Source organism: Anolis sagrei, chromosome 1, assembly GCF_037176765.1.
Source record: "Anolis sagrei isolate rAnoSag1 chromosome 1, rAnoSag1.mat, whole genome shotgun sequence".
NCBI classification, from domain to species: domain Eukaryota; kingdom Metazoa; phylum Chordata; class Lepidosauria; order Squamata; family Dactyloidae; genus Anolis; species Anolis sagrei.
In genome coordinates, this window is record NC_090021.1 from 93,538,398 (window position 1) to 93,560,985 (window position 22,588).

General features: G+C 36.2%; 1 protein-coding gene across 1 annotated transcript in view; it reads left to right on the forward strand.

Annotated features, from left to right (window-relative positions):
* Positions 1-22,173, forward strand: part of WASF1 (WASP family member 1) — a 55,140-nt gene extending 32,967 nt beyond the window's left edge. Inside the window, exons 2-9 of the mRNA XM_060753160.2 lie at positions 111-260; positions 9,260-9,394; positions 12,614-12,767; positions 13,889-14,006; positions 15,253-15,425; positions 17,175-17,354; positions 19,403-19,998; positions 21,239-22,173. Coding sequence (XP_060609143.1) covers positions 128-260; positions 9,260-9,394; positions 12,614-12,767; positions 13,889-14,006; positions 15,253-15,425; positions 17,175-17,354; positions 19,403-19,998; positions 21,239-21,396 — 1,647 coding nt within the window. The 5' untranslated portion in view covers positions 111-127 and the 3' untranslated portion in view covers positions 21,397-22,173. The remainder of the gene's footprint in view (positions 1-110; positions 261-9,259; positions 9,395-12,613; positions 12,768-13,888; positions 14,007-15,252; positions 15,426-17,174; positions 17,355-19,402; positions 19,999-21,238) is intronic.
* The last annotated feature ends 415 nt before the right edge of the window (positions 22,174-22,588 follow it).

Sequence of the window (22,588 nt, forward strand, 5' to 3'; positions counted from 1 at the left end):
GAAATACTTTCTTTACATTACTTTGAAGGAGTTTTATTTTTCCTCTGTAAGTGCATAGGCTTTTGTCATAATAAAACAACATTATAATTGTTTCTTTTGTCTCTTGACAGGTATACTAGCTTTCAAGATGCCGCTGGTAAAAAGGAACATAGATCCTAGGTATCTTTGTCATACAGCACTACCACGAGGCATCAAGAATGAACTGGAATGTGTTACTAATATTTCCTTGGCAAATATAATCAGACAACTAAGCAGCCTAAGTAAGTACTCAGTTTATTAAAGGTTATGTTGGCTATAACATAAGTTTAAAATAAAAGTAGTCTCTTTAAAATAATAGACAGTAGAACATGAGCAAACCTGTTTCCACACTCCCTCTGATAAGGCAGCAGTGTGTATAACATACTACTTTTAATGAGTATAAACTTGGTATGATACAACTACAGATACTATAGTCTGTAAAGTTATCCAGGGGTGAGTAACTTTTATGGATGATAAAATTAATGGGATTTTCCTGGTTTGCAAAGTTTTTTTGTGACAGACCACAAAACCTTTTTCAAAGCAAGCATTGTCTCCTTGCTTAAATGACATAAAATAGCTGTGGGTGGCTACTGTAAACATTGCTATATGTTAAGGAGAAAAAAGAGAAAACATAGCAGAACATTAATGAAAACCTTAAGAACAAAAGAAGATATATTTCAGGATGTTGGAAAAAAGCTTGATGTGTTTTGGCCTGTGAATGTCCTTATTTGGGTGACTATGTTAAAAAAAAATCACAAGAGGATTACATATAAACTTATGGTGTACAGTTATATAACATCATAGTTATGTTTGTAGAATATTTAATAAAGCTGTATCTTCTAAGCCTGTGGCCCTCCAGGTGTTTTGGACTTCAGCTCCCAAAATTCCTGACCCTTGGACAAGCTAGCTAGGTCTTTTGATGTTGGAGTCCAAAACGCCTGGAAGGCCACAGGTTGTGAAGGACTGTTCTAAACAGATACCACCACAACTTAAAGTACACAACTAAAGTACGTGCTTTCATTCTAATAGTAAATGTTTTTTCCGGTTCCTGCCTAAGAAATTCCGAGTTTTGATTAGAAGTAAAATTGAACCAACATTTGTGGTTCCTTTCACCATTGTTTCTGTAATATCTCTCCCACTAATTCATTTGTCTTGCTTGGCCCAGCTGTACCCACAGGAGCATAGTCTCACTACCCTGTGTCTTAGGCCCCCTCCACACAGCTGAATTAAATTCCACATTATCTGTTTTGTACTAGGATATATGGCAGTGTGGACTCAGATAACCCAGTTCAAAGCAGATATTGTGGGTTATTCTGCCTTGATATTCTGGGTTATATGGCTGTTTGGAAGGGCGCTAAGAAACAGAAATGGAATATCTAGAACTAGTTTTTTAAAATCCTGCCCATTGATTATAGGTAGCATTTTTGTGTATGATTGATAATGGCAGTTTATTTATTTTTATGAATGGTACAGATTCAACTAGGTTGTCTGATAAAATGCAGTTTTAACTGTTACTCTTGAAAGAGGTCAAGCGAAGAGACTTAGCATTATTTATGTAGTTTAAAAAATAAAATATACTATTCTGTGTACTATTAGTTTTTTTCACCAGAGGCACTGGATTTGCTGAATATGGGTCCTTCCACACAGCCCTATATCCCAGAATATCAAAGAAAAAATCCCACAATATCTGCTTTGAACTGGAATATCAGTGTGGACTCAGATAATCCAGTACAAAGCAGATATTGTGGGATTTTCTGCCTTGATATTCTGGGATATAGGGCTGTGTGGAAGGGCCCTACAACTTGGATATAGTAATCAGTTGTATGGCCACTGAAGTTTTAAGTTTAAGAAATGGTCTTATTAATTAAAGTTTCTTAAAATGCTTAGGTTTAAGTGATCTTGTTAGCAAGCAAGGGCCATTTTAGTCCCTCAAGGGACTAATATAGGAGTCCCCTAACTACTTAAATCTGCCACGAAACTTTTCAACTTTTCCCTCTTTTGACTGCTATTTATTTATTTATTGTGTCATCAGCAACCATACCATTGTATTACATTTCTAACAGAACAAAACAAACAAACCGATAAAAAAACACAAATTTTGCAGACTTGGTAGTTGATTAAATGTTCTTTGACCAGTATCTGGCCACTTGGAGTGCTTCTGTTGTTGCTGCAAGAAGGTCCTCCATTGTGCATGTAGCAGGGCTCAGGTTGCGTTGCAGCAGGTGGTCTGTGGTTTGCTTTTCTCCACACTCGCATGTCGTGGATTCAACTTTGTAGCCCCATTTCTTAAGATTGGCTCTGCATCTCGTGGTGCCAGAGCGCAGTTTGTTCAGCGCCTTCCAAGTCACCCAGTCTTCTGTGTGCCCAGATTGTACAATGTATATTTCCTGCTTTCTCATCTGGAATTTACTTGAGTCTTATCTGCTCTAGCCACTGGCTTTGGTACTTAAACTAACAATTTATGTCAGAGATCGCAGTTACCTAAAATACTCATAATCCTCTGATGGTTTGATGTGCTGTGGTAAACTTCAGAAAATTATGTGGGTTGATGTGGGTGTCTTTCTATTTTTTCTGTCCTCAGTACTTCTGAATTTAAAATGTTAACTGTGAGTTCCTATTCCAGGTTGACTTTTTGCCCTGGTTCACTGATCTTCAATATTATCTGTATGCTTATCTTCATACATAGAAACTGCTGCTGGCTTTATTGTGTTCTGTTAAAGTTCTGTGTTGCAGCTCAGTAATTGAATTATTTTATAATACTGTATAACAGGATAAGATGAAGGGAAATGTCTTAACCACAATGTCTTGTTCTGCCTTCACCAAAAACTTTGTATCAAAGGAAGAGTTACAGAAGTTAATGTTCCAGAACATTTATTGCACACACAATGTTCCAGATCTTTAACCATGACTTAGAGCCCTTCCACACTGTCCCTATATCCTAGGATCTGATCCCGGGTTATCTGCTTATCCCAGGTTTTCTGTCAGCGGAGACTCATATTATCCATTTTAAATCAAATAATTTGGGATCAGATCTGGGATATAGGGACAGTGTGGAAGGGACCTAAGAGAGCACAACTTCACCTTAGTAGTTCTAGTTGTATTAAAGATTACAGTTGCATGAACCTGAATGATTTACTCTAATGAAGGTTTTCATTGTACCCTCAGTTTGATGCTAGTTTTGGAAGTCTTTTTAGAAGGAACAGTTAGCATTAATCAAGGGTAATGTGGATGGAGGTATGATACTGAACTGTGATTTTGATAATTGGGGAGGGAGTAAAGGAAATTTGATGGTGACAGAAGGGGGAGTAAAGAGAATCTTGCCCTACAAACCACTCCCAATCTATTGGAGAAGGGTAGAGGTGTATGAGCATATGAGATAACATTCTGAGAAAAAGTCATAGCTTTTTATTTTATTTTGACGACTTGGCCAATGTAATTATGTGTTTGTATTTTAGTATTTTAATGTTTTAGTGTATTATGAGATGTGATGTTTTTAAACGATTGTCTGTGATACTGTTGTTGTGAACCGGCCTGAGTCCCTCTGCAGAGGTGAGAAGACCTGTATATAGAAGTTCTAAATAAATAAATAAATAGTTATCTGCACCTAGTATTCCCCACTATAGGACTTTTCTTTCTTATAAACTTTTTTGAGGGAGTATCTTGGAACCTTACAGCCTTGCAGCACTTTCTGGGATGTCACCATTACATTGCTGGGTCAAGGTCCTTGGTGTGGGAAGTCCTGTGTTACTGCAAGCATGGAAAGATTTTCAAAAAGGTTAAGATCTTTATTTAGACCACAGCTTTCCAAACCCTGTGGTGCAACATGTTAGTGTGTCAGCTGCAGTGTGTAGGTTTGTCACACAAATATAGCAAGAAATGACAAATATCTTTGAAATGCATGTTATCCTATAAGTCATATATTCTTTAGAAATATAAAGGAAAGGTTTTCATGAGAAATGTTATGTCTGCATACATTTTGTTATTACAATTTGGTTTTTTTGTCTGTATGTCTTATAAAGGGTTGGTTTAACCTGTTTGGTTAGTTAAACTCCTTCATGTTTGTTTGTCTTTGAATTTATTTACTTCCTAGAATTTTGTTGAAGATTTCCTTCTCCTATTGATCTTGAAGTAACCATCTATTTCCATACAAGAGAAATCTCACTTTTGCTCCTGAACTGCAGCAGGCCATCTCATACCTGTGATTGCATTGTCCAATGGATGTGATTATTGTTATTGTTGCTTAAATATTTGATGCCGAATTAATTATAATATAAATATGTGTAAAAAGCCAGACACAGTAGACAATTAATATCTAAGACAACTAACATAAGGAAGATCAAAAGTTGTTTTGACAAGATTTACTCCATGGAAGTAGAAAGAATTCTCACTCTCACATTTGAGATGGATTTTATTCCATCCTGAAGCATGATAAAGCCATCTGTCTAATCTTGGCTCTTTGGAATATGAAACATGATATAAGTCCATGCAAATTCAGAATGTTTACCTTAGATGTTACTACCTTTGGCAAGAAATTGAGACTTTTTTGCCAGGGTGCATCTCAAAGATGCATATTTCCATATTGCCATCAGATTTGCTGTAATGTTTTGGTATATGCTGGGCATTGAATATTTGCCTTTGTATGTGTAAAATGCCCTGAGTCCCCTGGGGAGATACTTTCTCTGGATTTTGTCTTACAAGTAGTTATGCTGTTACTTACTGGTTTGTTTGACCTTAGAGTGTGGACACTGACTACTGGCACTCGGATTGTGGATTTAGGCTTTGATTCAAGAACTCTCTGTGTATGATCTCTGGCCTTCGATAATGACTCTCTGTGTTGAGTGTGAACAAGGAATATCACGACAAGACCAAAAATGTAGTTGATTTATTGTAAGCCATTTGATATTTCAGTTGTGGGCTGTATCATCTGTATAATTAAATTTACAAAATATCTAGTAGTAGAGGAATCCCATTGAATGCAGAGAGTCTTTTCATATATTGAAAATTGCTGCTAGGCTCTAATTCCAAGGCCCAATTGTCTTGGACCATGCACCCTATTTTGATCCCAGTTATGATTCTGGGTTGCCTTCCCAAAATTCACATTGGCTTAACCTGATAATGCTGAACTGACAGCAACTTGCTGTGTTTTTGCTTTGTTTTATTTTCAAGAAGGACAGAAATTAAATAAACTCATTTGGGAAGGCAACCAAAATAAGTTTTTGTATGAAAAGTTTCAATTAAGATATAGTCATGTGTTGCTTATGTTAATCAGTTCCATTTGGCTTTTCATGGACTAAAAGATGTATAACTAAAGTCATGTCTCTCTCAGGTGAATAAAGATCCACATACACTTAAGAAATCTGTCACTTACATGGATTAGTCTGTTATTGTTCCACTAGCACATTTAGTGTCATGACTAAATTAGGAGGTGATTGCTCTGAAGTTTCAGGAAAATTGAAGTGAGGTTAGATTCTTGATTCTGACTTTTGACCCATGTGACTGTAATGGTTGCTCGGTTAGAATCTTCCTTCCATTTTGAGCTTTTAGTAGTTTAGTCTGTGTGCCATTCTGAATGGCAGAAGCAAACTGATAAAGTATTAATAGCAGTCTTTCCCAAAGATTTGAATTTTATCTTCCTAGAGGATTGTCAGAGTAGAATCATGAGCATTTTCTTGAAACAGTACTTGGCATAGGTATAATGATTAGAATAGAAAGTTTTTTGGTTTTGTATATTTCTGTGTATTTTGTATTTTATTTTAAAATTAAAGTGGTGAGAGTCTTGAGCTTCTGAAAATAGAATGTTAAAGCTCAAGTGGAAAATGTGTGGAGTACTAACTTTGCCATAAGACTTGATGTGAATATCTGATGTTGTGAAACATTTTAAAATGTGTAGATGAACTCCAATGGAAGCTATTCAGTTACAAGTATTAACCTGTTTCTTTGCTAAAGCCATAGGACACTTCCTCAAAGAAACATTTTGGGTATTATTTGTATGTCAATTTATATGTAGATAATGGTAGTACCCATTGAGATTATTTAAACAAATAATTCAGAAATAGCCATTAGAACTAACATTGTGAAATGTGTTTTTCTATCTTTTTCTTATTTATATTTAAACAATAAAACACATTTATAGCAAGCTAGCAAAAATCACCTGTAAACTCCAACCCCGAAAAGAACTAAATCTCTTGATAAATTGTTATTTTACTATTTTATAATTCTTGCCTAATAATGGGATTGAAAAAAGTTTACAAATCTTTAAAATGAATATTGATTTAGCAATAACTAGTGTATTTTCAATTGAAAAAATGTGACAAATTTTATTAGAGTTTGTTCAACAATGCTTCTTCAGATTTGAGCAGAACATTGGATGTTTAGCCAAGATAGTTACATTTAGAGTTGCTAGGTGCTTGGGATACAAAATAACACATCTTTGTAGAATCTTGTGCAATTGCCATTGCACTACAAAGCTATTATCTTAGCCTAGGAATTGTGTTCTTTGCAACCTTAATTGCATTAATTCTGTAGTGGAGTATAGCAGAAGACAGAAAACATTTCAAGATTTTCACAGCATTGTTTATTTGCAAATACATATTTAAGCGCTTCTTCACCTGTCTTGGAGATTTTTTAAAAAATAGGTTTTTGAAAAAAACAAACACACAACACACCATAAGATTCAAAGAAGAAAAGACACACCCAAACCAAGAAAACATAAGACAATCCTTCCTTCTCTCCCTCCCTTTGAGTTACAGATTTTTCCTAAGCCTTCTTGTGTTCCATTTTGTAAAAAGAGAAACTTAAATATCCAATGCTTATTTTTGGTTTACAGAGACTACTTGCTTCTTAAGATATTTCTCTATTTTCTCTCACTCTTTCTGCACCTTGCTTAGGGAGTTCCCCTTAATTATTCCAAATAAGTGGACTATTTTCATGGCTTCTCTTAATTTCAGTTGCCAATCAGGGATGGAAATTACTTAAGTTATTTTCCACTTTTTTGCCAATACAGTCAGTCCTCAGGTTATGAACAAGATGGGTTCTGTGAGTTTGTTCTTAAATTAAGTTTTTATGTAAGTTGGAGCAGGTACATTTTTAAGTGTCGCTCCAGCCAAATATATAAGAACTGGAGTGGCTTTCTATTATTTGGAATTTTATATGTAAATTTCTACTAAATTCCAATAATGATTTCATGGGTTACTATAACACAGTCTATGTGGGGCTTTAAGAGTGTTTAAGAATTTCAGTTGCCCAAAGAGCTGCAACCAGATTGATAAATGGGGCTGGCTTTAAAGAAGTACACAACCCCCTGTTGTAACAGCTCCATTGGCTGGCTATATGTTTCTGAGCACAATTCAAAGTGTTAGGATATGATCACTTAAGCTCTTTATGGCTCAGGTCTAGGTTATCCGAAGGATCATATTCTCCCACGTGAGCCTGTGCATGGTTGTGAGTTCCTCTGTAAACAGTACATCTGGTGGGAAAGTAGTTTTTCAGGGGCAGCTCCCTGGCCCTGAACTTCCTTCCAGGAACAGTTAGATTGGCACTTTCCCAACTATCTTTCCACAAACAGGTTGAAAAATACATTTTTTTTAGAATTTCAGGAGACATTTGAAGAAGGGCTGCTTATTGAGACTGACTTAAAAATTATGCTTTACAGTCTATTTGTGTTATGTTTATTTGACATTTTAATAGTTACGCTTTTAAACTGGTTTTATTCTAATGTATAGTTTAAATATATGTTTACTTTTGTATTTTTAATTATGTCACTTAACTCTTGTAAGCTACTTTAAGACTCAAATTAGGAACAAGGTGGGAAGATGATACGATTGATGTATTGTCGAAGGCTTTCATGGCTGGAATCACTAGGTTCTTATGGGTTTTTTTGGGCTATAGAGCCATGTTCTAGAGGCATTTCTCCTGACGTTTCTGAGGTGGAGTATCCATTGGCCTGGAGAGCCCAGTTGAGGCTCTCCATGGAAAAAGAAAATGAAGGAAGACTGCCTTTTCTAGATGTCCTAGTCATCCGCAAACCAGATCAACAATTGGGTCACACCGTCTACAGAAAACCCACACACACAGATAGATATCTACATAAAAACTCCAACCATCACCCAAGTCAAAAAAGAAGCACCATTAAAGCCTTGGCAGACCGTGCAAAAAGAATCTGCGAACCCCACCTCCTCCAAGATGAACTGAACCACCTCAACTGGGCTCTCCAGGCCAATGGATACTCCACCTCAGACATCAGAAGAGCTGCAAGACCAAGAACAAGCCACGAGAGTAAAGATGAAGATCCACCCAGAGGAAAAGTGTTCCTGCCATACATCAAGGGAACCACTGACCGCATAGGGAAGCTGATGAGGAAACACAACATACAAACAATCTACAAACCCACCAAGAAAATCCAACAAATGCTCCGTTCAGCAAAGGACAAGAGGGATCCTCTCACCTCTGCAGGAGTCTACCGTATACCATGCAGCTGTGGACAAGTCTACATAGGGACCACCAAACGCAGCGCCCAGACACGCATCAAGGAACATGAAAGGCACTGCAGACTACTTCAACCAGAGAAGTCAGCCATAGCAGAGCACCTGATGAACCAGCCTGGACACAGCATATTATTTGAGAACACAGAAATGCTGGACCACACCAACAACCACCATGTCAGACTACACAGAGAAGCCATTGAAATCCACAAGCATGTGGACAATTTCAACAGAAAGGAAGAGACCATGAAAATGAACAAAATCTGGCTACCAGTATTAAAAAAACTCTAAAATTACAACAGCAAAACAACAGAGAGGAAACAACCAGGCACAGATTAACACCTCCCAGCAAGAGATTTTCCCAGGCTCAGGCAGGCCTTCAAATGCTAATGAAGGTGATCAGTTGAAACATTCACACCTAGCTGCAGCAGGGAAGAGCTCCTTGCCCCACCCCAGCCATTCCACAGATATATAAACCCATTGTCCTAATTCCAACAGACCTCACTACCTCTGAGGATGCTTGCCATAGATGCAGGCGAAACGTCAGGAGAAATGCCTCTAGAACATGGCTCTATAGCCCGAAAAATCCCACAAGAACCTAATGATACGATTGGTTTACAACAGTTAAAAGAGATACACCTAGCTATGTTACAACAATGGACAGTTGTGTCAAGGTCTCTAAAATGAAAGCTCAGATTAATAATCATCTACCAAAGTGTGTTTAGATTCTTAACTCTGCTTAAATTTTTTTCTCTTTGCAGGTAAATATGCTGAAGATATCTTTGGTGAGCTTTTCAATGAGGCACACAGTTTTTCTTTCAGAGTGAACTCCTTACAAGAACGTGTAGACCGTTTATCTATTAGTGTTACACAGCTTGATCCAAAGGAAGAAGAACGTAAGTTTTTATAGCAATAATGATATATGTGGTTTTATGGATTGTATCAGATATGGTTGTTGTGAGTAGATCAGAAAATTTGGTATGTGATAACAACCAGTTTTACTTATTTTATACAACTGTTGCAACCTTTTTGTTTCTGCTGTTTTGCTGCCCCTATAAACAAGGTTTTAAAATATACTGCCTACTATTAGAATTGGGCAAAAGAACATCAGCCCTCTACTGAATTCTACTGTAATCTTACCCTCTGAAATTGGAAGGGCACATTTCAATAGAAAGTTGGGAGCCATATTCCAACTGCGATTTTATTAAGTGTACATTATCTTTCTGATCTATGACCTTTTTCAGAGTATGCTGATGTTGAGATATGTTAGCATCTAAAAACTTTTGGAAGACAAAAGATTAATTCATATAAGGGACCACTGCTTCTTTTTCATCATTGTAGATACATCCTGTACTGAAATGGAGTGTGCTACCATTCAACACACTCCAAAATTAGGTTTATTGATATTATTTTTAGTAGTAGGGGTGACAAACAATCGCTTTCATCAGCTTGAGATGTTTTCCTAGCTATGTAATTTCTTACACAAGTCAGATCCCCCTTTCCATATTTTAGTCATCACTGGCCTTGTTTATTGTAACACTGTTTATATGGTCCAGTTTTTGAAAAGCATCTGAAAAAATCTTTACATTATAAAGCATGCCCTTATGAAGATAAAGCTGTCATTCGTTATCTCTCCTCCTCCAAATCTCTTTTTAAAGGATGTGAGAAGCACAGTGAGGAAAGGAGTTATTTCTAATTTCATTGCTAGATGCCTTCCGTCAATCAGTAGACAGACTTTTGTGTCCTAACTTAAAGCAAAATGCTATAAAACATCACACTAAAGCTGTCAAAACTATTTAGTAAACTCACATTAAAGATTTTACAGCAACTATACATACTATAATTCTAATTTACATACTGTACAAGACAGATCCCCGTCCCATGATGTGTAAAGAATTGACAGAGCAAAGGAAGGAAAGTTAAGTAGACATAAACAGGGACATAATGTGTTATTGTTTCAAGCACAAGTTGTTAGATCAGCTTTGTTGAAGAAGGGTATATGGAGTAGAGGGATTAAACCAAAGATAATTTTCACCATCTGCAGTTCTTTAAGCACTTGAAGCTAATTCCTATAAATGTGTTTTCAGACAGATTTTGCAGTTTAGTATTAAGGGCAATCTGATCTGGAAACCTTTGTAAGAAGATTGTTTATTAGATTACTTGTGGAATTTGAGTTCTCTGGAAAATAATAAAGGAAACTGGAAGATTCTTGTGGTACTTAAAATGCTGTATCTGCTCCAAGGATGGGGAAACAAACATGAAAATAAATAAGATTAATATGTGACTCAGTTGTAGATGGGTCTACAAAGGAAGAAAAATTAAAATATTTAATATTATTGCTGTGATGAAACTTTTAATATAAACATGGATAATTATTATAACTTTGTTCATTTGCTGGCTCTTTTGCTGATTTAGGAATTTATTGGTGTTTCAAATAGGAGTGTTGGGATTAATAGATCCAGGGTTGGTATCAAATATACCCTGGCTTAGTTATTTATTATTACCTGCATTATTTATACCAAATGTTCCGCAAAGCCAAGTGCAGTGTACCCCCAACATAATATCCAGCTCAGTTCAAATTGAATTAAATTCATAATGACAATGAATACTAAACAAAAATAACCTTTAATCTAAAATTGAAGCTTACATAAATAACAAGCAATGCAAATATGTTGTTTAAATTCCATTTTGTTATTGTTCTGAATGTTAAATGTGGTAAAAATGGTAAAAATGTGGGATTTTTACATGCAAGCCACATCTGAAAAACAGCACCTTCTATATTTTCTGCTCATACTGCTAAACTGTAATAGATAAATGCATTTTTCTACTACATTAGTCCAGTGTTGCCTGTGGTTAATAGTATTACAGCCTTCAGAAGGTCTTTGAATATTGAGTTGACATGATTTTCAAAAGAACAGTGCCTTAAAAATAGACATAAAGCGAAAAAAATAATCTTTCCTAAAGCTTGTAAAGGCACCAGCCAGATTTTTTTTAAAAAAATTATGATAACTGAACTACAGTGCATTAATATCCCACCCCAAAAAAAGCGTGTTTGGTGGATGTTAATAAACATATGCCATTGCACAGATGACTTCTTTGGGAGCAGAAAGATTGATTTTTGTGTCCTTAGTATGAAGATGCAGCTGCCATTCGGTATATGTCCTTCTGTAAATCTTTTTCAAAGGATGTGAGAAGCACAGTGAGAAAAGGAGTTATATTTCTATTTTCATTGCTAGATGTCTTCCTTCAATAAACCAGTAGACAAACTTTTGTGTCTTAACTTACAGCAAAATGCTGTAAAACAAAACCACACTAAACCTGTCAAAAACATTTAGTAAACTCAGACTAAAGATTTTATAGCAGCTATACATACTATAATTCTAGTTATATTGTGGATGTTCCATTTCACATTTCAAAGTTGTGATGTTTTTGTCATAGTAGTATTTGTTGTCGTGTGCCCTCAATTTTTTTTCTGACTTTTCACTAAGATGAACCTATAATGGGATTTTTTTTTTATTCAAATGAGGTTTGCCATCACTTTCCTCTGAAGCAGAGAATGTGACTTGCCTAAGGTCACCCATTAGGGTTTCCATGGCATAATGAGATATGATATCTGATCTCCCATAGTCCTCATCCAACACTCAAACCACTATACCATGTTGGCTCTCATAACAGAATTTGTGATTGTAAATATTGATGCATAAATTAGCTTTAAGTGTTGAAGTCCAATGAGTCCTCCAGTTTACAAAATCCTTTTATGTATTTAAAACTTTATTTTCAGGAATTAGCATGAATAATTTTCATGTCTAATGAATTGTTGCTTTCCAAGATATCTTTTGTTTCTTAATACTATGGACAGTATTGAGTTTTGGAGTTCTTCTGGCAGAATAAAACTGGGAGAAAGTATTCTCCACTTCCAACTGTAGCCCTTGACTAGGCCTCCCCCACCCCCGCATCCAAATAAAATCTAACCTAAATTGCTGGGAGATCTGTCAGAGCAAGTTTTAGAGCAGCTCTGAGGGACTGCAAAGGAAAGGAGAGAACATTGGCACAACGGTGTACTTAGACCATGAATTGTAGTTAATTGTTTAACTCAATATTGGTGTTCCCTTCAGTTTCATTGCAAGATATAACAATGAGAAAAGCTTTCCGAAGTTCTACAACCCAAGATCAGCAGCTCTTTGACCGCAGGACTCTGCCAATTCCTTTGCAAGAGACTTACGATACATGTGAACAGCCTCCTCCACTTAACATACTTACCCCTTACAGGTCAGTACTTTTTATGTATTCAATGTGATTAATATCTCACATACTTTACATATGGAAAATAGCAGTCCTCAAATTGCTCTAATCAAATGAAAGATTTTGCATTCTTCAAGGATGATAGAACCAAATCTGCACATCTGAAATCTTATATTTTCTAATTTTATCATAGTTAAATTATTTTTATGTATTTGAAATTGTTTTATGTTAGCTTTAAATTGTTTATGTTAGCTTTCATTTTCTGTAATCATATTTTGATTTTCTGTGATACTGCTTTATAGTGTGTAATTGTAATTTGCATCATTGTTTATAAAGATTTCGACTGATATTGGTGATAGAACCAAATTAGTAGGTTTTATGTAAGTGAAAGCAATCCCTTTAGAAGTTCAATGGGTATTTTTTTCCTTTTGTTACCTAACCTTGAACCTTGTGAACACACATTCAGCTCAAACTATAGAACATATGGTGTCTAGCCACATTATTTTGGTACTGTTTACACTGCTATGGCACAGTTGTATGGAAACTGAGGCAAGGATAGAAGGTGCTGGGCAGTTGTTTACAAGAGCATATACGTGAATTCTTCTTTATGGTCTCTGTGATGCACACAATTGAGTTACCTGGGCCTGACTTCGCATTTTTCAGAACCTTCTAGAGCTATTCTTGATTTGTTCTGCTACTTCTCACATGCCTAGGCACGCAAAAGCAACTTGTTCTTCTGTGAGGTACTTAGAATTCTATACCAGGGAGGCCCAATGGTATAAATCAGGAATAAAGCAGAAAATTCAGAGTACCTCACCAAGTTATGCATTTTCATGGGATAGAAACAACAATTAAAAGTGGCATCAAACTGCTACACCAGTGCAATGGGGATGTATCAATGGATTCATGTGCAGGAATTCATTTCTCTCAGCCCAAACTCCATGGAGGGAGAACTATTTATTCTCTCAGGCTTTTGGCATTTAAACTAGTTGGGTACTGTTTGCTTCTTTTTATTGATGTATTTTTATCCATTACATTATATGTTTTGAAATTTTATCTGCACTTTGATATTATTAAACATTTTGAGTTCAGAAATGAGTAACTCTATGTTCCATAACATTTCCCCAAATAAATTGCTTTATCTTTAGAGACGATGGAAAAGAAGGTTTAAAATTTTATACAAATCCTTCCTATTTCTTTGATCTGTGGAAAGAAAAGATGTTACAAGACACAGAAGACAAAAGAAAGGAAAAGAGAAAGCAAAAGGTATTTTCCTCTTAGCATGGGGTTAAAGTAAAGGTTTCCCCTGACATTAAATCTAGTCGTGTGCGACTCTGGAGGGTGAGTCTCATTTCCAATTCTAAGTCGAAGAGCTGGTGTTGTCCGTAGACATCTCCAAGGTCATGTGGTCAGCATGACTGCATGGAGCGCCGTTACCTTCCCTCCAAGGCAGTACCTATTGATCTACTCACATTTGCATGTTTTCGAACTGCTAGGTTGGCAGAAGCTGGGGCCAACAGTGGGAACTCACCCGGTCCCCGGATTTGAACCGCCCGCCTTTCAGTCAGCAAGTTAAACAGCTCAGTAGTTTAACCCGCTGCACCACCATGGGGTTAGTTAGTCCTAAGAGAGAATTTTGCTTTTAAGAAAATGTTATCATGTAGATACAGCCAAATTTCTAGACTTACCATTTCCATTCAGTTCTATTAATTTGTATATCACCTTTAGAAAAGCAAAAAACAACAAAACTAAAGTAGTTCCCATGCTACTTTCATATCAAAACATAGTAAAACACAGTGTTGTAATAAAAATAAAAGAACTAACATAATTACACTAAAACTCTACCATAAAGAGAGGATTTTAGAGCTCATCTAGAATGGGAAGAGGTTCTACTTTGATATAAGAATTTAATTTACAAGTAGTGTGTCTATCCCAGTACTTTCAGCTCTGATTGGAATCAGCTTTTTGAGTGTCAAACAGTGGTTTTGTTCTATGACATCTTATACAATAGGATATTGAACTGGGATCATATTGATCAAAAGTAGATCTCTGCTTCTTAAAATTTCTACTAAGAGGCTGGTGCTAGCACAGTTAATGGAATGATTTACAAAATATCATAAGTTGCTTGAGATCTAGGGGCTGTACTGGACCATCAAGGATCACACCTACCCCTTGTACTCAAAAGTAAAAAAGATATTTTTAATGTAGAAAGTAAATTGGAAGCCTAAAGGCCCAGGATAAGTCAATATATGGCTAATAACACTCATTTACATTAAAAGTTCAAATATTAAGGCCAAGAACCATTTGACTTAAATTGGCCTTAGAAGACTGTGTGTGGACCTTTGTAATCTCTGCAGTATGTTCAAACAATAAATATTTGAAGTAATTCTGCTTGATATTCTAATCTGAATGTTGTTTGTCTGCTGTAGTTGTTTGGGTTATGTTTCCTCACATTGTGATTTGCGGGAAAGAACTGTTTCAGTTGTCAGATTGTCTTTATGTTCTTTTATAGCAGAAGAATTTAGACCGTCCTCATGAACCGGAAAAAGTACCACGGGCTCCTCATGACAGACGGAGAGAGTGGCAGAAGTTAGCCCAAGGCCAAGAGCTTGCTGAGGATGACGCTAGTCTCTTACATAAGCACATTGAAATTGCTAATGGTCCTGCCTCACACTTTGATACAAGGTGTTCTTCTATTATTATTTTGTTTCTTCCTATTTTAAACCAAATTACATACATGGCCCATTTGTGTGATGATATAATGGTCATATTTCTATATTACAACTGTAAAATCATAATAGCATATAATTTCTAGAAGGCGGAAGGCTTTTTTAATGCGAAAAAAATCATAATTCATTGGTATCTATATAAATAAAAATGTAATGTTTGTTTGTGGGTTTAACATAACTCAAAAACCACTGGGCGAATTGACACCAAATTTGGACACAATACACCTGTCAGGCCAACGAGCGACCATCACTCATAAAAACACAGAAAAACAAAGCAGAAGAGACTTTAAAAGCCAAAAAACAAAAATACATTACAACACATGCTTAAAACTACATATACAGGGTGAGGCAGCATAACTTCCTTTTTTAAAATGTGCGCCATTTAGTCGGTTGAAGACGTAGCGGAGCACTAGTGGTTTTGTTCGAGAGGCGGGAGTATAAAGTTTTGTCCTGACACAGTTCAGTTGCCATCATGCGTTGGAACAGTGAGGAGCATGCTTTTGCCGTTGAGGCCTAATTTTCGAGCGGATTTGTAGTGGTCGGCCCGCTCTCCAGATTTGGCCCCTTGTGATTGTTTTCTATGGGGTTTTTTGAAATCCCGTGTTTATGTGAACCATCAAAGGACCCTACAAGATTTGAAGACCAACATCCAGGAAGAAATTGCCAACATAACGCCTGCTATGCTGGCAAGAGTAATGACAAATGCCAGAAATTGGTTTACTCAGTGTATGGAGAATGGGGGACGTCACCTACCTAATTTGATCTTCAAAACTATGTAAAGCAAAACTTTAGGCATGCGCCTACATTATTAAAAAAATAAAAAAATTCTGATTCATACAATGGGTTTTATTAAGTTTTGAAAAAAGGAAGTTATGCTGCCTCACCCTGTATATACACAAACACACATATATACACATACACACAAATATATACACACACAAAACACATCTACACAGACTGGGCCACAGCAACGTGTGGCAGGGGACAGCTAGTACATAAAATGTGTGCCCCTCTTTGACCCAACAGCTTTTCTTTTCCTTTCATCTCCTAGCTCTATGTCTATGTATTAATTTCCTGTTGTAATTTATGTATTCCATTAGTTTATATCAAGGGTCCTCAAACTAAGGCCCGGATACGGCCCTCCAAGGTCATTTACCCGGCCCTCCCTCAAGGTCAACTTAAGTCTGAAATGACTTGAAAGCACACAACAACAACGACAACAACAATCCTATCTCCTCAGCCAAAAGCAGGCCCACACTTCCCATTGAAATACTAATATATTTGTTAAAATTGTTCTTCATTTTAATAATTATATTTTAAGTGTTTTTTTGCACTACAAATAAGGTATTTGCAGTGAGCATAGGAAGTCGTTCCTGTTTTTTTCAAATTATAGTCCGGCCCTCCAACGGTTTGAGGGACTGAGACCTGGCCCTCTGTTTAAAAAGTTTGATGACCCCTGGTTTATATAGTGTGCTATAGAATAATATAAGCATGCAAAAAATGAAACAAACCCCAAAACAAAAACATATGAACTGTTTCATTGATATTTGGTCGTATCAAACTTGTGTCCACTGTATACTCTTTTTCTGTCGGAACTTTTATACATCATATCTATTACAAAATAGGATGACTATTCCGTGGGACTCAAAACAGAGAGCAAGAATTTAACTATTAACATCTGTAAATGGGATTTATTTCTGTTCAGACCCCAGGCATATGTGGAACACATCGATGGGCCCTATTCTCTTTCTGCATTGCCATACAGCCAGATGACTGAACTACTGAGCAGAGCAGAGGAACGTGTTTTAGTAAGACCACATGAGCCACCTCCACCCCCACCCATGCATGGAGGAGGAGATGTGAAACCCATTCCACCCTGTGTTAGGTAAGAAACACAGAAAATAGCAATTCAGGGCACCTTTGTAACAGAATAATACTGACAGGAGAAGATTGATACCATATAGGTTATTTATAGGGAAATAAGGAACCTGTTGGGAAGTGTATGTGTCCTTATCAAATTGTTAAATTTTTTGGTATCCTAGAATCTTCAGACTATTTAGTGGTAACAATATATCCAGTTCTTAATGTTTGCAATATTCAGATTTCATTTTTATAACATTTTTGTTGGTAATAAATTCTGGATGTCTTTTATATTTTTGGAGCTGTCTTTTTAAAATTAGAGACTCCTTAAAAGTCATGCTGTTGTGAAGGATAATCTGAAAAATTGATTTGTTTTGCAAACATGCTGCACAGCCAGTTCTCCTGGAACACCCCTCCCCCCTCCCCACACACACACACACACATTTCCATTACTTCAGGGTATTTTGTTAGCTGTGCGGTCCCTCCTTTTTTGTGGGTTCGGTGACTCACACAAATGGGTTATCTAACCTGTGCAGTACATAATTCAGAATCTTAGCTCTATTGCAGGAGTTCTTGGGTGGGAACCTCACAGATTCCCTGCGCACCTATGCAGCAGCCTTCTTGTCTAAACTCAAGAGTTCTTTTTTGTACATATCTGCAGCTCATAATCCGGAATGTAACTAGAGCTTCACTTTTTCTTCATAGTATTTTGACTCTTAAGTTTGGCTTATGGTGACCGTATGAATGAAAGATCTTCTTGTCACTCTGTTATCTACATCTTGCTCAGGTATTGCAAATGCAGGACAGTAGTTTCCTTGAGTCTATCCACGTGTAACATGGTCTTCCTCTTTACTTCTCTTTTCTAGCAAGTCATGTTTTCAATATGCCCAAAACATGACAATGTTCGTTATATCATCTTAGCTCCTAGGGAGAATTCAGGATTGATTTGCTTTAAGACCTATTTATTTGCCTTTTTGGCAGTCCAAAGTATCTTTAGAAATCTCCAGCACCCAATTTCAAATGTGATGATTTTCTTCCTGTCAGCTTTTTTCACTGTCAAGTTTTCACAACCATGCACTGAAATTTGAACAGAATAGCATGGACAATCCTGAATTTGGTATTCAGTGATATATTTTATACTTAAATATCTTGTTTAGTTTCTTCAAAGTTGCCCTTCTTAGTCCTAATCCTCTTCTGATTTCTTGGCTGCAGTCCCCATTTTGATTTGGAAATTACTTAGGTATAGGAAATCCATCTTTGTCTCAGTGTCTCTAAAGTTATGTAAATAATGGATGCACATTGTTTTTGTTTTCTTAATGTTCAATGACTTTTTCAATAGTCATTTCACATTCTTGCTATTTTCTACTAGAAATATGGCAATACCTATATATCTTATATTCTTGATGTTCCTTTCTCCAATTTTCTCACCTTCTTTTTCAGAGTTTTATACAGTTTTGGATATTATACATTCTGTATAGAACTTAAATAATAATAATAATAATAATAATAATAACAACAACAACAATAATAACAATAATAATAATCTATTAGAGCACCCTATTTCCCCGAAGGGACTTATAAACAAATAGGTTGATAAAATGCAACCTTGTTTGACTCTGAACATTTCAAATTTGTCAGCCAGCCTTTCATTTTCTGTATCTGTTGACGGATTTTAGCTAAAATATTATTGGATTCTCCCTGTTTTGTGAAACAGCTCTGTTGGTATGCCCTCTGCCCCTAATGATTTATTTCTTCCGAGTCATTTAAGCAGCTTCAGTTTAACTTTCTAAAATTGTGGATTCATTTTGAAATGGACAACTGATGGGGTTTGCCTTATAAAGTATTTTGACACAGTATTTTAGCTTGGGTAGATTTCCCTCTTAATGCTTATGATATAACGGTTGTATTGGTTGATTTGTGAATTTATGTTTCCAAGCATTTTAAAGAATATGACCTATTATTGCAGAAATTGCTGTAACTATCTGCTGGTGTTTACAGTGTAATTGAATGTTAAATATATTTAACTTTTTTGTTTTTAATCACTTTCAGAATTATTATTTTTTTACATTTCAGCTCCACTGCAGGTTTGACTGACAATCGCCCCCAGTCACCTGCTACGGGCAGGACACCAGTATTTGTGAGTCCCACTCCTCCACCACCTCCTCCACCCCTCCCATCTGCTTTGTCCACTTCTTCATTAAGATCTGCAATGACCTCTACTCCTCCCCCTCCAGTGCCACCACCTCCACCACCTCCAACAGCTGCTTTGCAACCTCCTGCTGTCCCTCCACCACCAGCTCCTCTCCAGATTGCTCCTGGAGTTCTTCATCCTGCTCCTCCACCCATTGCACCTCCTTTAGCACAGCCCTCTCCACCAGTCACTAGAGTTGCCCAAGTATGTGAAGCCATTCCAGTTCCACAGGGTGAAATTCAAGGACTTCCGCCTCCGCCTCCTCCTCCTCCACTGCCACCTCCAGGCATCCGGCCCTCATCACCAGTGACCACACTCACTCATACTCCCACATCTGCTGTCTCCGGCTCTCATGTTCCCATAATGCCTCCATCTCCACCATCACAAGTCACTCCTGCTCCTGAACCTAAACGCCACCCATCAACACTACCTGTCATCAGTGATGCAAGAAGCGTACTCCTTGAAGCAATACGGAAAGGTATCAATTATTTCTTTTCCGTGAAGCAGTGTAAATACTGTATTTAACTAAGTGTTTTTTAAAAACTAAAGTTTTAAATTAAATTATATCAGACATATTTTAAATCTTACAAATACTTTGTATCTATTCATGTTACAACAGTTGGCATGTAGTTTTACTATAATTGGTGTATTTGGGTATTTTGATACTTATTCCTAATGTCTTTAAACCGAATCATGTTTTTGTATCATTGAGACATAATATGTTCATATAATAAAGACTTGCCTCAAGATTATCTCACCATTTCTCTCTGCTAATAGTTTAATCAATGAGAACTAAGTAACACTATTGTTTTTACTTCCTTTTGCCCTGATTTGTTGAAACAACAATGATTTTAGTTAAATCAGTTATTTTACATTATCTGGTTAATAAGATTGGCAAGGAGAGTTCCTGCAGAACAAGTGAAAAGCTTTATCTCTGTAGACTACTGAGTCATCTTAAATGCCACAAAGGAGAAAAGAGGGATAAGACAACAGAAAATGTGTTTATGATTTGTAGATACACTACATATCAAAGCATTTGAGTTAGGGCTTCCTCGGATTTTGGGGACATATTTTCTAAGCAGGCACTCCCAAGAGATCTAAACACTTTTGAGTAGTATACTGTCAGTGAATCTTGGTCATTACATTATTATTATTTTGGAATTTCCTATAAGATTCAAAAGAAGATGATAATAATGATTAATACTTCCAGTGAATCTTCCAGTGAAAGTTATAATCAGTATTCAGTAGAAGTCTTAATAGTAATGATTTTTATACTTTGGTTTACTTCTATAACTACCAGGATAAAGTTTTAGTGAATGGCTCTTGACTTTGTGATTTTGATCTTCAGGAGTGCATGTTGGTTTTTCTAAAGTAAAATAAAAATTATGAGGAAAATATGTTAAGAATTGCTAACATCTTTATCTTATGTTTGTATATTTTTTTAGATTTCAAATTGTATTGAAATAATTTTAATGTAAGCCATTTTAAGTCTCCTTGTGGAGAGAAAAAGCGGAATATAAATAAACATCTTAATAATAATAATAATCTTTGTTTTCTTTTAAAAATCCATATATTAATATGCATTTATGCATGTTATTAATTGGGTGCACTATAAAGAAGCCTGAAAAAACAATTAATACCAGTGACAGCTTTCAGAACAGAACCTGTAAGAAGTAGGTTGTGTATACATGCTGATATATTTTTTTCTTGAATTTTAGGTATTCAGTTACGTAAAGTTGAAGAGCAACGGGAACAAGAAGCTAAACACGAGCGTGTTGAGAATGATGTTGCTACTATATTGTCTCGTCGCATTGCTGTGGAATATAGCGATTCAGAAGATGATTCAGAGTTTGATGAGGTGGATTGGTTGGAGTAGAATGGATACATGCTACAAAACTGAATGCTGATGTCTCTTGTGGTGCTTGTTCTTTGAAAATGTTTGGTCATTTCTAGTGTTTTTTGTATTTTCTTTATATAATCCATGTTTTTCTACTTTTCAGTTCATAAAATGCTGGCACATATTTGAAACTAAATGTTTTACAGTGAAGACAGCTCTTTAAAAAGAGCTTAATTTTGTTCCAGTAGACCACTAAGTATTAAGCATGGACAACTGTTAGTAGAGTAGCAGATTACATTTTCTGGCATATCTTTAACTGTGCACTTTGTGAATTTTAATTTATGAAGGCAATTAAAATTGAAGTTTTAAGGGCAGCTGTATTTACTAATGAGCCTTACTATTCTGTTGATGATGATTTTAGAAACAGGAAACAGGGGGGTTATATTATCAAGCCGTGCAGTCCCTGTTACTTCTGTGGTACTTGAGTCAAAGAACTTGCAGGATTGCACCCTAGCTCCCACTGCCTTGATCAAAGCTGTACATTACTGGGTACATGTAGCTCTATCAGCACTGGACATACTGAAAGAGAAAGAAATGGGGATTTGGGGGATGTTTTATTGTTTTTATTAAATAATTATGGCCTTATTTGAATGTTTTAAGATTTTCTTTCCTGGTACTATTGTGTGATAATATTTTGCTTGCTTAAGATTTTATTTTTCTCCTTTGTGAAACCCTTCTGACTTAGTCATTCTGTGTAAGTTATGTAACTGTTAGAAATAACAGTTTGATTTAAATAAACGGTTTGTTTTAAATGTTCCTAGTTGCTGGGTTTTATTTTCAACTTGTGGACAGGTTAACACAAAGCATTCATTTAGGTAGAAGTTAATAATAAAATTATGTTAACTTTACTCATACTGCAGAAGCTTTCTAAGTTCATGCAGCAGCATAAGAAGCTATGTATTTCTGTTGCATATTTCTCTCTACATTTGAACCAATTTATTTATCATATCAGAAGCAAACCAAGGGTACAGTTGTAATGTATTTAAAAAACACAAAGTTAAAAAACTGGGCATTATATTACATGCTCTTTGACCAGTAGCTGGCCACCTGGAGCACCTCTGGTGTTGCTATAAAGACTACATTTAATAGGTGATCTGTGGTTTGCTCTTCTCCACACTCAAATGTCATGGACTCCACTTTGTGGCCCCATTTCTTAAGGTTGGCTCTGCAT